This window comes from Pecten maximus, chromosome 11, assembly GCF_902652985.1.
Source record: "Pecten maximus chromosome 11, xPecMax1.1, whole genome shotgun sequence".
Taxonomy (NCBI): domain Eukaryota; kingdom Metazoa; phylum Mollusca; class Bivalvia; order Pectinida; family Pectinidae; genus Pecten; species Pecten maximus.
The window spans coordinates 26,396,543-26,410,041 of NC_047025.1; the positions used below are offsets into that span (position 1 = coordinate 26,396,543).

At 37.2% G+C, this 13,499-nt stretch overlaps 1 protein-coding gene across 1 annotated transcript in view; it reads left to right on the forward strand.

Moving 5' to 3' along the window:
* Positions 1 to 12,804, forward strand: part of LOC117337229 (WD repeat-containing protein 7-like) — a 49,452-nt gene extending 36,648 nt beyond the window's left edge. Inside the window, 5 exon segments of the mRNA XM_033898103.1 lie at positions 499 to 772; positions 2,604 to 2,686; positions 2,826 to 2,928; positions 3,195 to 3,299; positions 9,534 to 12,804. Of these exon segments, the coding sequence (XP_033753994.1) occupies positions 499 to 772; positions 2,604 to 2,686; positions 2,826 to 2,928; positions 3,195 to 3,299; positions 9,534 to 9,719 (751 nt within the window). The 3' untranslated portion in view covers positions 9,720 to 12,804.
* The last annotated feature ends 695 nt before the right edge of the window (positions 12,805 to 13,499 follow it).

Consider the following 13,499-nt stretch of genomic DNA (forward strand, 5'->3'; position numbering starts at 1 on the left):
ATTAAGAAAATACAGGTACTCAATAATATAATTTATAGTGAATGGTTAAATTTTTAATGCCTTTACATGTATCTTGAGACAAATGAATTACAAATCACATCACAGGCTTAAAACATTAAACTGTTACAGATCTCTTGTTAACTATTGACAATGTTGTAGAGTATTGTATGTGTAAAGAGATTCCTTGCTTTCAATATTTATATTGCTCATAGCCTTGAGGAATATTTGATTTATATAACGCAGAGTAGTAAGGAGAGATACCCTTCTGGAAATCTGCTTGAAGGGAAAGTATTGTTGCATGAAATAGATGATGTTTTAGGTAGGTTGCTCAATAGTAAACATTTTCTCATATTATTCCTTTTCCCCCTTGAACTATAAAGTGAATTGAACTTTTTTCATGTCTTGAATTTATTGTGAAATCAACAAAGTTACCTCAACAAAATTTTGATTTTGATTGAAACAAATTCAAAAAACAAGAAGTATCATTTACAATTTCAGCAGTATGACTTATGGCTTACCTTTGACCCCAACTGCCGATGCATGTAGGAGCGCACGCCACGCCCTGTCTCTCATCGCCACAGCGAGACCACCAGCCTTTATTATCACTATAGCAAAGGAGGTGGCACGCTACAATGCATTGGCTCAGACTGCTCAGTCCCAACACTCCAACATCCACAATAATGTGTTGGTGAAGAGTAAACAGGAAATACTGAGGGTGATAGAACTCCTGGTGGAGAAGATGCCAAACGATGTGGCTGATCATCTAGTGGAGGTATGTGGTCACACCTATCATGATAATTATAGACTCTACACTGTGATCACACCTATCATGATAATTATAGACTCTACACCTAGTGGAGGTACGTGGTCACACCTATCATGATAATTATAGACTCTACACCTAGCGGAGGTACGTGGTCACACCTATCATGATAATTATAGACTCTACACCTAGCGGAGGTACGTGGTCACACCTATCATGATAATTATAGACTCTACACCTAGCGGAGGTACGTGGTTACACCTATCATGATAATTATAGACTCTACACCGTGGTCACACCTATCATGATAATTATAGACTCTACACCTAGTGGAGGTACGGGTCACACATATCATGATAATTATGATATAGACTCTACACCTAGTGGAGGTATGTTGTCACACCTATCATGACAATTATGATATAGACTCTACACCTAGTGGAGGTACGTGGTCACACCTATCATCATAATTATAGACTACACCTGGTGGAGGTACGTGGTCACACCTATCATGATAATTATGATATAGTCTCTTTACAGCCAACTAGGACCAAATGGTAAATAGCAAAACAGTGTTCCGCTATACCAAGTATTATTAGATATATGGTCCAACTTTCCTCAATTCTCGTTCAGTTTGGCATGGTCACATGTTTGTATTTTCAGATATTGACCTGATATTTCTGTTTTTGGAAACACAGAGTTGATATTGTGTTTATGGCGTCATAATCATATATTAAGATTATGTACCTTTGATTTGGTCAATATTGTGTTATACCGACCTAGTAGAATCTAAAATATTGAACTTGGGCTTCACCCTCAGTCAGTATTTTATATGAACTGGTAAAAACCATACTGACCTCACTAAAAGTCCATAATTTATAAAGATTAATCATAACATCTAGTCAATACAGATTTAGATTGAAATGGAAAGATGTTTCACAAATCCTTGAACAGGTTTCAGAGTTCAGATCTACACTATAGAACTATCAGCATCAATTCTACACCTTATTAGATTTTGATGTTATACATTTAAGTCCAGAGAGGAAAAGGTGAGAAAATTAGAGAAATGGAGAGGAAAAGGTGAGACAATTAGAGAAATGGAGAGGAAAAGGTGAGACAATTAGAGAAAGGGAGAGGAAAAGGTGAGACAATCAGAGAAAGGGAGAGGAAAAGGTGAGACAGTTAGAGAAAGGGAGAGGAAAAGGTGAGACAATCAGAGAAAGGGAGAGGAAAAGGTGAGACAGTTAGAGAAAGGGAGAGGAAAAGGTGAGACAATCAGAGAAAGGGAGAGGAAAAGGTGAGACAATCAGAGAAAGGGAGAGGAAAAGGTGAGACAATCAGAGAAAGGGAGAGGAAAAGGTGAGACAATTAGAGAAAGGGAAAGGAAAAGGTGAGACAATCAGAGAAAGGGAGAGGAAAAGGTGAGACAGTTAGAGAAAGGGAGAGGAAAAGGTGAGACAATTAGAGAAAGGGAGAGGAAAAGGTACAGACAGTTAGAGAAAGGGAGAGGAAAAGGTGAGACAGTTAGAGAAAGGGAGAGGAAAAGGTGAGAAAATTAGAGAAAGGGAGAGGAAAAGGTGAGATAATTAGAGAAAGGGAGAAGAAAAGGTGAGACAATTAGAGAAAGGGAGAGGAAAAGGTGAGACAGTTAGAGAAAGGGAGAGGAAAAGGTGAGAAAATTAGAGAAAGGGAGAGAGAAGGTGAGATAATTAGAGAGAAAGGGAGAGGAAAAGGTGAGACAATTAGAGAGAAAGGGAGAAGAAAGGGAGAGATATAGATACAAATTTGGTATTATCAAATGATTTTTGTATAGAATATTGAATTATTTTGGTTGATATAGGTGATGGATGTCACCATGCACTGCCTTGATCCAAGCCAGCTCAAGTCTAAAGGCCTGATGGATCTGTTCCCTGCCATCTGCCGGTATGTCATGTACCAAAAATAGGTCACTCTGACCTACATTTTGACATTTAACCTACATTGAAGAGAAATTTTGGCATATAGTTTCACATACAGTTGGGGTCCACTATCTGTCTAATCATCTTATTAATTTCTTTTTCAGCTTCAGCATGGTAACAGTGTGTCCAGTCAGTAAGAGAATCTGGGTTGGAGCCAAAAATGGGGGATTGGCTTTCTACGACCTCAAACAACATTCAAAATGTCAGGTATATAGTACTTAATAATCACACTTTGTTGGTTTAGTGAGAATTCTTTATTTGGAAGAAATGTTGATGTAATATACAACAGATAACAAAGGATTATAGTCAGGATGCATGATTTATGAGTGTTCATCGACAAAATGTCAAAATTACAGGCCTGCAGGGGTTTGCTTGTTGCAACCTCAAATGTATTGGGTTAAGATTTTGTGCTAAATAATCATACTTTGCTGGTTTGATGAGCTTCTGAAAACTGATTATTTTGTCGTCCACAGATGACAACTGCCCACTCTGGTCCAGTGGTAGCAGCATGTGTATCTCCTGATGGCAAGTACCTGGCCACATACTCCCACATAGACAACAGGCTCAAGTTCTGGCAGGTCAGTAAAATAGAAATAAATAATGGTGATGGTAGGTCAGTAAAATAGAAATAAATAATGGTGATGGTCGGTCAGTAAAATAGAAATAAATAATGGTGATGGTCGGTCAGTAAAATAGAAATAAATAATGGTGATGGTAGGTCAGTAGAGGGTTTAGTATGGGTGGTGAGGGGTCAGTATAGAGGATTTAGTATGGGTGGTGACAGGTCAGTATAGAGGATTTAGTATGGGTGGTGACAGGTCAGTATAGAGGATTTAGTATGGGTGGTGACAGGTCAGTATAGAGGATTTAGTATGGGTGGTGACAGGACAGTATAGAGGATTTAGTATGGATGGTGACAGGTCAGTAGAGGATTTAGTATGGGTGGTGACAGGTCAGTATAGAGGATTTAGTATGGGTGGTGAGGGGTCAGTATAGAGGATTTAGTATGGGTGGTGACAGGTCAGTTTAGAGGATTTAGTATGGGTGGTGACAGGTCAGTATAGAGGATTTAGTATGGGTGGTGACAGGACAGTATAGAGGATTTAGTATGGATGGTGACAGGTCAGTAGAGGATTTAGTATGGGTGGTGACAGGTCAGTATAGAGGATTTAGTATGGGTGGTGAGGGGTCAGTATAGAGGATTTAGTATGGGTGGTGACAGGTCAGTATAGAGGATTTAGTATGGGTGGTGACAGGACAGTATAGAGGATTTAGTATGGATGGTGACAGGTCAGTAGAGGATTTAGTATGGGTGGTGACAGGTCAGTATAGAGGATTTAGTATGGTTGGTGAGGGGTCAGTATAGAAGATTTAGTATGGGTGGTGACAGGTCAGTATAGAGGATTTAGTATGGGTGGTGACAGGTCAGTATAGAGGATTTAGTATGGGTGATGACAGGTCAGTATAGAGGATTTAGTATGGGTGGTGACAGGTCAGTATAGAGGATTTAGTATGGGTGGTGACAGGTCAGTATAGAGGATTTAGTATTGGTGGTGACAGGTCAGTATAGAGGATTTAGTATGGGTGGTGAGGGGTCAGTATAGAGGATTTAGTATGGGTGGTGACAGGTCAGTATAGAGGATTTAGTATGGGTAGTGATAGGTCAGTATAGAGGATTTAGTATGGGTGGTGACAGGTCAGTATAGAGGATTTAGTATGGGTGGTGACAGGTCAGTATAGAGGATTTAGTATGGGTGGTGACAGGTCAGTATAGAGGATTTAGTATGGGTGGTGACAGGTCAGTATAGAGGATTTAGTATGGGTGGTGACAGGTCAGTATAGAGGATTTAGTATGGGTGGTGACAGGTCAGTATAGAGGATTTAGTATGGGTGGTGATAGGTCAGTATAGAGGATTTAGTATGGGTGGTGACAGGTCAGTATAGAGGATTTAGTATGGGTGGTGACAGGTCAGTAGAGGATTTAGTATGGGTGGTGACAGGTCAGTATAGAGGGTTTAGTATGGGTGGGGACTGGTCAGTATAGAGTTTAGTATGGGTGGTGACTGGTCAGTATAGAGGATTTAGTATGGGTGGTGACAGGTCAGTATAGAGGATTTAGTATGGGTGGTGACAGGTCAGTATAGAGGATTTAGTATGGGTGGTGACAGGTCAGTATAGAGGATTTAGTATGGGTGGTGACAGGTCAGTATAGAGGATTTAGTATGGGTAGTGACAGGTCAGTATAGAGGATTTGGGATGGGTAGTGACAGGTCAGTATAGAGGATTTACTATGGGTGGTGACAGGTCAGTATAGAGGATTTAGTATGGGTGGTGACAGGTCAGTATAGAGGATTTAGTATGGATGGTGACAGGTCAGTATAGAGGATTTAGTATGGGTAGTGACAGGTCAGTATAGAGGATTTAGTATGGGTGGTGACAGGTCAGTATAGAGGATTTAGTATGGGTGGTGACAGGTCAGTATAGAGGATTTAGTATGGGTAGTGAGAGGTCAGTATAGAGGATTTAGTATGGGTGGTGACAGGTCAGTATAGAGGATTTAGTATGGGTGGTGACAGGTCAGTATAGAGGATTTAGTATGGGTGGTGACAGGTCAGTATAGAGGATTTAGTATTGGTGGTGACAGGTCAGTATAGAGGATTTAGTATGGGTGGTGACAGGTCAGTATAGAGGATTTAGTATGGGTGGCGATAGGTCAGTATAGAGGATTTGGGATGGGTGGTGACAGGTCAGTATAGAGGATTTAGTATGGGTAGTGACAGGTCAGTATAGAGGATTTAGTATGGGTGGTGACAGGTCAGTATAGAGGATTTAGTATTGGTTGTGACAGGTCAGTATAGAGGATTTAGTATGGATGGTGACAGGTCAGTTTAGAGGATTTAGTATGGGTGGTGACAGGTCAGTATAGAGGATTTGGGATGGGTGGTGACAGGTCAGTATAGAGGATTTAGTATGAATGGTGACAGGTCAGTATAGAGGATTTAGTATGGGTGGTGACAGGTCAGTATAGAGGATTTAGTATGATTGGTGACAGGTCAGTATAGAGGATTTAGTATGGGTGGCGATAGGTCAGTATAGAGGATTCGGGATGGGTGGTGACAGGTCAGTATAGAGGATTTAGTATGGATGGTGACAGGTCAGTATAGAGGATTTAGTATGGGTGGTGACAGGTCAGTATAGAGGATTTAGTATGGGTGGTGACAGGTCAGTTTAGAGGATTTAGTATGGGTGGTGACAGGTCAGTATAGAGGATTTAGTATGGGTGGTGACAGGTCAGTATAGAGGATTTAGTATGGGTGGTGACAGGTCAGTATAGAGGATTTAGTATAGGTGGTGGCAGGTCAGTATAGAGGATTTAGTATGAATGGTAGTGTGTTTTGCTTTGAATTGGTTCACATTTTAGAGTACCAATAACAAAGTATAATATAATCTTTTCCTGCCCTTGGAGGTTGTGACAAAGAAATCTCAACCAGAGGGGGAATTCATGAAAGTCCTACCCGAGGCTTGTAATACCATTGCACAAGAAAACATAGGTGTAAAATTAATTTACTATATTTATTCAAACAGACACTAAGATAAGGTATCAGTGATACTTATATGATGTTAACAACAGTATATCTTGTCATTTCATAAAACTTTGTGTTTCTTATGTATACAGTATTTAATCAACATTACATAAAAATGCGGGAACTATAGTGACGTCACTCAAAGAGTAGTTCTGTAAGTACCGGTACTTCCTGGGGTTGACAGAAAAATCTCTCAGTCTAAAACTGGCAATTAATCGATGAACTGTGGGAGAAAATGTCATCATTACTATTTATAAAAAGCTGGTAGTCAGTGTCATCACTCACTCTCTTTCAGCTCCATTTTAGTTAGTCTTTAGATAACCTAAATGGTGTTTGTATTTCAGAGTTCACATTTCAAGGCAATGGATTGTTATTGTTTATGAAAACTTAACATTCTTTTGACAACTTTGTTATCATGTTTTATCAAACTTTTGGTAGAGGTTAAGTATATGAATTATCTGACATGAGATTTTATTTGTGGAACGAGATGTCATGTTCACTGTTTATCATTGTAGAAGTGTGTCAATCAATGACACAAGGTAAAGAGGGGAGGGACTCATGTTTTGATGTTACAGACCTCTTCTAACTTTTATTGAAAAGAATGTCAGCATGGTGAACATTGTACATTTGAAAAAGAAAAGGACATTAATTAACTGGGGAATATCTCATGCAGTTTCTTTGTGTACATGTAATTATTTACTGAAGTAAAACAGGATCTGATCAAAATAAGTATAGATACATAGAAAACACCTTTTACATAGGTTTTTGTCTCCAGTGCTAGTAAATCTACCACAATTCTCCAGAATGAAACGGAAAACTCAGAGATTTCCAGGCATGTTTTGGATATGTATTCTCATGATGTAAAATGTTTGGTAGACCAGACCAAACTCCAGATGCAATTGGAACACCTCGTCTCCATCTGCCAATGTAGAGTCTTATTTAGCAGTTAATGACGAGGGGTTCCAATTACTCCTAATGATGACACACTGAACATCTCAATCTTTAAACTATTGAATACTGTAGTACTACTTCAAAACAAAACTGTAAATTTTCATTGCCAGGAAAGAGATTTTCAGAGAATTATTCCCAAAGGAAAGGTATGTTATTTGTGGGTTGAAAGTTACATTACCGCTGGTAATTATTTTACAGTGGGGATACAACTCATGAGCTGTTGTCATGGTTACTTATTGAGCTGGTGTTGATTGTTGTCATGGTTACGTAATACATAAGGTGCAGTATTTGTAGATTTTGTCTGGATTTTTTGTTGTTTATAATTTGGTATTATCATGCTCTCTTCCTGGTACTCTGACAGTCACCTACAATGTTGACCTGTCCCTACTATCTCTATAAGGGTTTTATCTAAACGTATCTAAGATACATTTTTTTATTTTATTGTATGTTATTTATTCTAGGTGAACTGTGTAGCTACTTATTTACACCTCTTGTATCTGAAATTTATTCAAGAAATTCTAAAATTTACAGATTGCTGATAAAACATTATTGAGTATAGGTTGGTAATTGAACAATTTGGTCTTAATTTTTCAATAAACTAATCAAGATACATATAATAATAATAATGTATTGATGTTCCCTTTACTTTAGAATAAGTGACTACACAGTATCAATGACGTGGTTGTTACATATGTGGACCAAGAATTTCATGATTGTGTCCTGTTCATTGGTCAATTTAGTTGATATTGTAAAGTCAAGTTTGACTAATTACAAAATGTTGTCCTCTGATAAGAGATCAAATTTCATACTGTCAGTCATTTCAACAGTTTCTTCCTGATTCTGTTTGATTAATACCTCTAGTTCTGTGGGCTGATTCCCTTCAGATCATGTTTCTTTGCTAGAGAGGGTTTTTTGGAATTGCTTAATTTCAGGTCCGAAGATCAAAGGTCAAGGTCACTGTTACTATTAATTAAAAATCAGTTTCCGTGAAAGATTTCAAGTTTCGTAGGGCAAATGTGCTTGTTTGGGATTGCTTTTCAGCTATGGAGGTCAAATGTCAAGGTCAGTATTGTATATATATATATAATGGTTTCTGCACAGTGTCAAATTGAAATGTGTTAGGACACTGCCTAGACTTCATCCATTGCTTCTTCACAGGAGCTTGCTGAGATTGCTTTTCAGTCTACATGTAGGTCAAAGGTTAAGGTCAAGGTCAGTGTTACTATCAATTAAAAAGTGTTTTCCACTCAATACCTAAGTTCTGTTTGGCCAAGGTCTCTCAGATTTATCTGTTATTTTCTTCCTTTGGATTGCTTTTCAGGATCATCAAAACACTTATCTTGGGGATTAACTTATTTAGATAGAGGCCAGTAGTGCACACATTCTGTTCATGTCACCAATGCTGAATAATATTGAATTATATTCTGGTCCAGTATTGTCAAGAACTGTCTTCAGACTTTTATATGGCTGGACAGCTGATTACAATTTTACCTCTAAGTATACCATCTTCAGCATGTATCTCTATCAGTATTCTGGTATTTTTCTCATATGTTTGTTCCTTGTTATAGAGCTGTAGTGGGAGACATATGACTTACATTCCAGGTGGAAGATTTTTTATTTGAATTTATTTATGATTTATTTATCCTCTTATTTATGATTTATTTTGCCCCTTATTTTGAATGTATTTGCCCCCTATTTATCATTAATTTCAACCCTAATTTAGGATTTATTAGACCCCTTTATAAGGACTATTTTGACCCATTATTTAGGACATTTTGACTCCTTATTTAGGATTTATTTAACCCACTTTATTAGGATTTATTTGACCCCTTGTTTTGTATTTATTTGACCCCTCATTTAGGATTTATTTAACACCTTTACTCAAAATGCATGTGATCCATTATTTGGTATTTATTTGCTCTTAATTTGCTATCCCTATCAAAATAATATATATATTGGTTGTTTATATTATCTGATTACTGTAAACATACTTATTTTAGCGCAATCAAATTTTAGCGCATTTGCAGATTTTAGCCAGTTAGCGCAATGATGAATTAGCGCATCCACAGAACTTTCTATAGAAATAGAACGTACAAAAAGTAATTAGCGCAATCATGATTTAGCGCAAGGCTTCCAGCGCGAAAAGTGCTAAAATAAAATTACCGCTAAAATATGTACGTTTACAGTATGTTGTTTCTCGTATTCAAATAAACTTTGGATGTTTACACTTGATGCTAACAATATATTTATATGTGTTTATATTTTATGTTTTTGTAGACGGCATCCTCATCCTTATTTGGGATTGGGTCTCAGCAGACAAAATGTGTAAAATCAGCACCGACTCCTCCTTGTCCAGTGACCAACCTCACCAATCTGTTGAAGCTGGTTCGCCTAGTCTGGGTTGATCCTAGAACAGTGATCATGCTGACCGTGGACGGTAGTGAACACAGATACAGTGTCTAAGGAGTGGGACTGAATATCTACTTAGTGCATATACCAGCTAGGTCCATATTACAGTGCTGGTCAAGTCACAATGGACATGGGACATTCACAGTAGCTTAAAGTTTATACTTTACACTGTACACTGTAATAAAGGTTCACCTTGTACTGGTCAAGTCACTGTCGACCTGGACATACAGTATACTACAGGTAAACCATGTACTGGTCAAGTCACTGTCGACCTGGACATACAGTATACTACAGGTAAACCATGTACTGGTCAAGTAACTGTCGACCTGGACATACAGTATACTACAGGTAAACCATGTAGTGGTCAAGTCACTGTGGACCTGGACATACAGTACACTACAGGTAAACCATGTATTGGTCAAGTCACTTTGGACCTGGACATACAGTACACTACAGGTAAACCATGTACTGGTCAAGTCACTGTGGACCTGGACATACAGCATACTACAGGTAAACCATGCACTGGTCAAGTTACTGCGGACCTGGACATACAGTATACAACAGGTAAACCATGTACTGGTCAAGTCATTGAGGACCTGGACATACAGTATACTACAGGTAAACCATGTACTGGTCAAGTCACAGGGACCTTGGTGCTGGTAAAGTCACAGTAGAACTGGGACATACTGTATACTGCGGGTAAACTATGTACTGGTCAAGTCACAGGGACCTTGGACATGCAGTATATTGCAGGTTCACCTTATAATAATGTTAACAATTGTGCAAACCTGTACACTGTATTACAGGTACACCATATAATGGTCAAGTCTCAGACATCCTGGAGTGGACACTCTGACATACAATATGTTGCAGTAGTGTTACAGGTATACCATGCATATGTCAAGTCCTGATCAGCCTGGATTTGACCCTCAGATAAACTAGATTCATCAGTGGTAAACCTTAATATGAATGTACTGGTCGCCTCTATGTATCTCATTATCATGAGTAGACATAACATTCATTAATGCTTCCATTCATTGTGTGCTCATTCATCCGAAGGGAATTAGTTGTATATTGAGGCACATACCTGTATATGATATTGACCACAATTGACCAATCTTAAAAAAAGACTGAAGGGACCCCATTACCCATATTTTTACGCGCATTTAGAGCTTCCATTTCCTGTATGGTTCTGAGAATTGAAGAGTGGCTAATTATAATGATATTACTCGGAAAACTGATGGGCATTTAGTGGCATGAAATTGTGTATGTTTGATATCATTATTGTCTAAATTCAAATGTCCCAAACATTAGTTGTTTTGAAAGAAATGAAATCATTTGTGATTCATTGATAATTATCCATTATTTATTGTTAATGATACATTCACATATATTATATATCATTTAATGGCATTCTGTGATCATAACATTCCAAATGTGTGTGCCTGTGTGCTATACAATGTTTTACAATTTCTTCATTTCATTGGAGTACCTACTGAACGTAAGTTCCATGGAAAACTTATCATTGGTGCTTCATCCGTTGTCTATTGTCCCTCATTATATCTATGTATACATAATTCAAACTACTTCACAGAATTCTATTGCAATAATACTTCCTGTGTTTGAGGAGAGGAGTCAAATGGAATCGTGTTGAATTATTTCTTAAATGAAATCTTCTCTCAGACTTTTGGCTCATTTTAAACCAAGTTGTAGTTGTATCAATGTTATCTAAAGATTATCAATTTTATCTTCAAATGAAGGATATGATCGTTCTGTAGTCTGATGAATGTGGTCAAATGAACAACTTATCATCAGAAAGAACTCAGCAGCATTCAACAAAATTACAGTTGTACTTGCCAAAGACAATGAGTATCAGAATTAAAACAAAAAGTTTAAGTGGCTTACTTAAATGTTTCTGAGAAATTTCCTAACTTTTGTTCATATCTTTAATGTCCTTCTTACCAGGTGAATGATACAGGATCCTTGGGCCTCTTCTTTTAAACTGTTTATGTGTCTACACTTCCCTATCGTGATATCCAGATAAATTATTATAGTGTATATTGTACATACAAAATCTAGTATTCATGTTTGTTTTATTTGATATTGACCAGAGGATATATTTCACTGAATTACAAATTGTTCCTGTGATATTGCCAGAGTTATCTCCCTTTAAAAAATGTAAGCGATGACCAATGGTTTTAAATGCAAATTAATTTGGGTTATCTTTCACGTGTTCTGGTGTGAAATGTTGTTGACCAATCCAAATCCACATTTCTGTCACCATTTTTACTATATTTTAAAAAGTATAATTGGGACCGAGTAATGGAAGATAGATAATCTGATCAAACTGAATCCTTACATGGCTTCAGTAACAACATACTATCCAAACATAGAACATAGTAAACAAAGCCGTGTAATATCTAGCTCAAGTGCTTTATATTTGATGACAAAAGTTTCAGCATGTTATGAAGGCAATATTTATTTGCAATATTGATAGATATATTTTCTTTCTTCAATTGAAGAAGAAATATTTGGTTGGATTCCCACCCACTGTCATATATATCTGATGGATATACACACTCCAAACTTGTATATCCATTCACCTTTTTGAAGAAATATGAGCTGCATTGCCAAGACATATACTGTATTCAACCTAATAAGCACAGTGTGCACTTACAAAAACATAAGAGAAGTGCGTTTAATGAAATAATGTAGTGATTTTTATGTTTTGAACAATTAGGAGACTGTAACATCATTTGATTTATGTATTTATTACACGGATCCTTTTTATTTGAAAGAACACGAGAGGAAAAAATAAATCTGACGGCTTGACAGCAGAGAATACTACCATGGTAAAGCGGTCCGTGACATTATTATACACTGTGATGAGGCTTATGTTGTTATGAAAAATGAATTCAATTTTCGTTAATACTTTCAAGCATATTGAATGTAAATATTTTATTGAGGTTGTTATTGTATATTATGAATATTAAATTACCAAGCAGAGTGCAATACCATATACATGTTGTATAAGATTGTTGTATATAGCTGAAATCTAGTCAATAACCTTGTAAATGTTTCACAAATATACATTTGCTGAAAATTTTAAGAGTGAAATAAATAGTGCAACAGCAAAAAATGTTTTGATAATATTTTAAAATGATAATTCTTCACTCATGCAGGACTATGCTGATATCTCTGCACTACCTAACATTGGTTACAGAGATGACTATGAGGTTGGGTTCACAAATATAATCATCAGATTAGTTTGAAAGAAGGTGAAATTGTTTTGACAGATGATCAGTTAAGTTTGACAAAATGTAGATCAGTTTGACAGAAGGTTTGACGAGGTTAGATCAGTTTGACAGGATGTTTCATCTGGATCAGTTTATTAGAAGGTTAGATCCGTTTGACATAAGGTTAGATCAGTTTGACAGAAGGTTTGATCAGTTTGACAGGTTTGATCAGTTTAACAGAAGGTTTGATCAGTTTGACAGGAGGTTAGATCAGTTTGACTGGAGGTTAGATCGGTTAGATCAGTTTGACAGGATGTTAGATTGGTTTGACAGGAGGTTAGATCAGTTTGGCAGGAGGTTAGATCAGTTTGACTGGAGGTTAGATCGGTTAGATCAGTTTGACAGGAGGTTAGATCAGTTTGACAGGATGTAGATCAGTTTGACAGGATGTTAGATCAGTTTGACAGACAGCTGGATCAGTTTGACAGGAGGTTAGATCAGTTTGACAAACGGTTATATCAGTTTGACAGACGGTTATATCAGTTTGACAGACAGCTGGATCAGTTTGACAGGATGTTAGATCGGTTTGACAGGATGT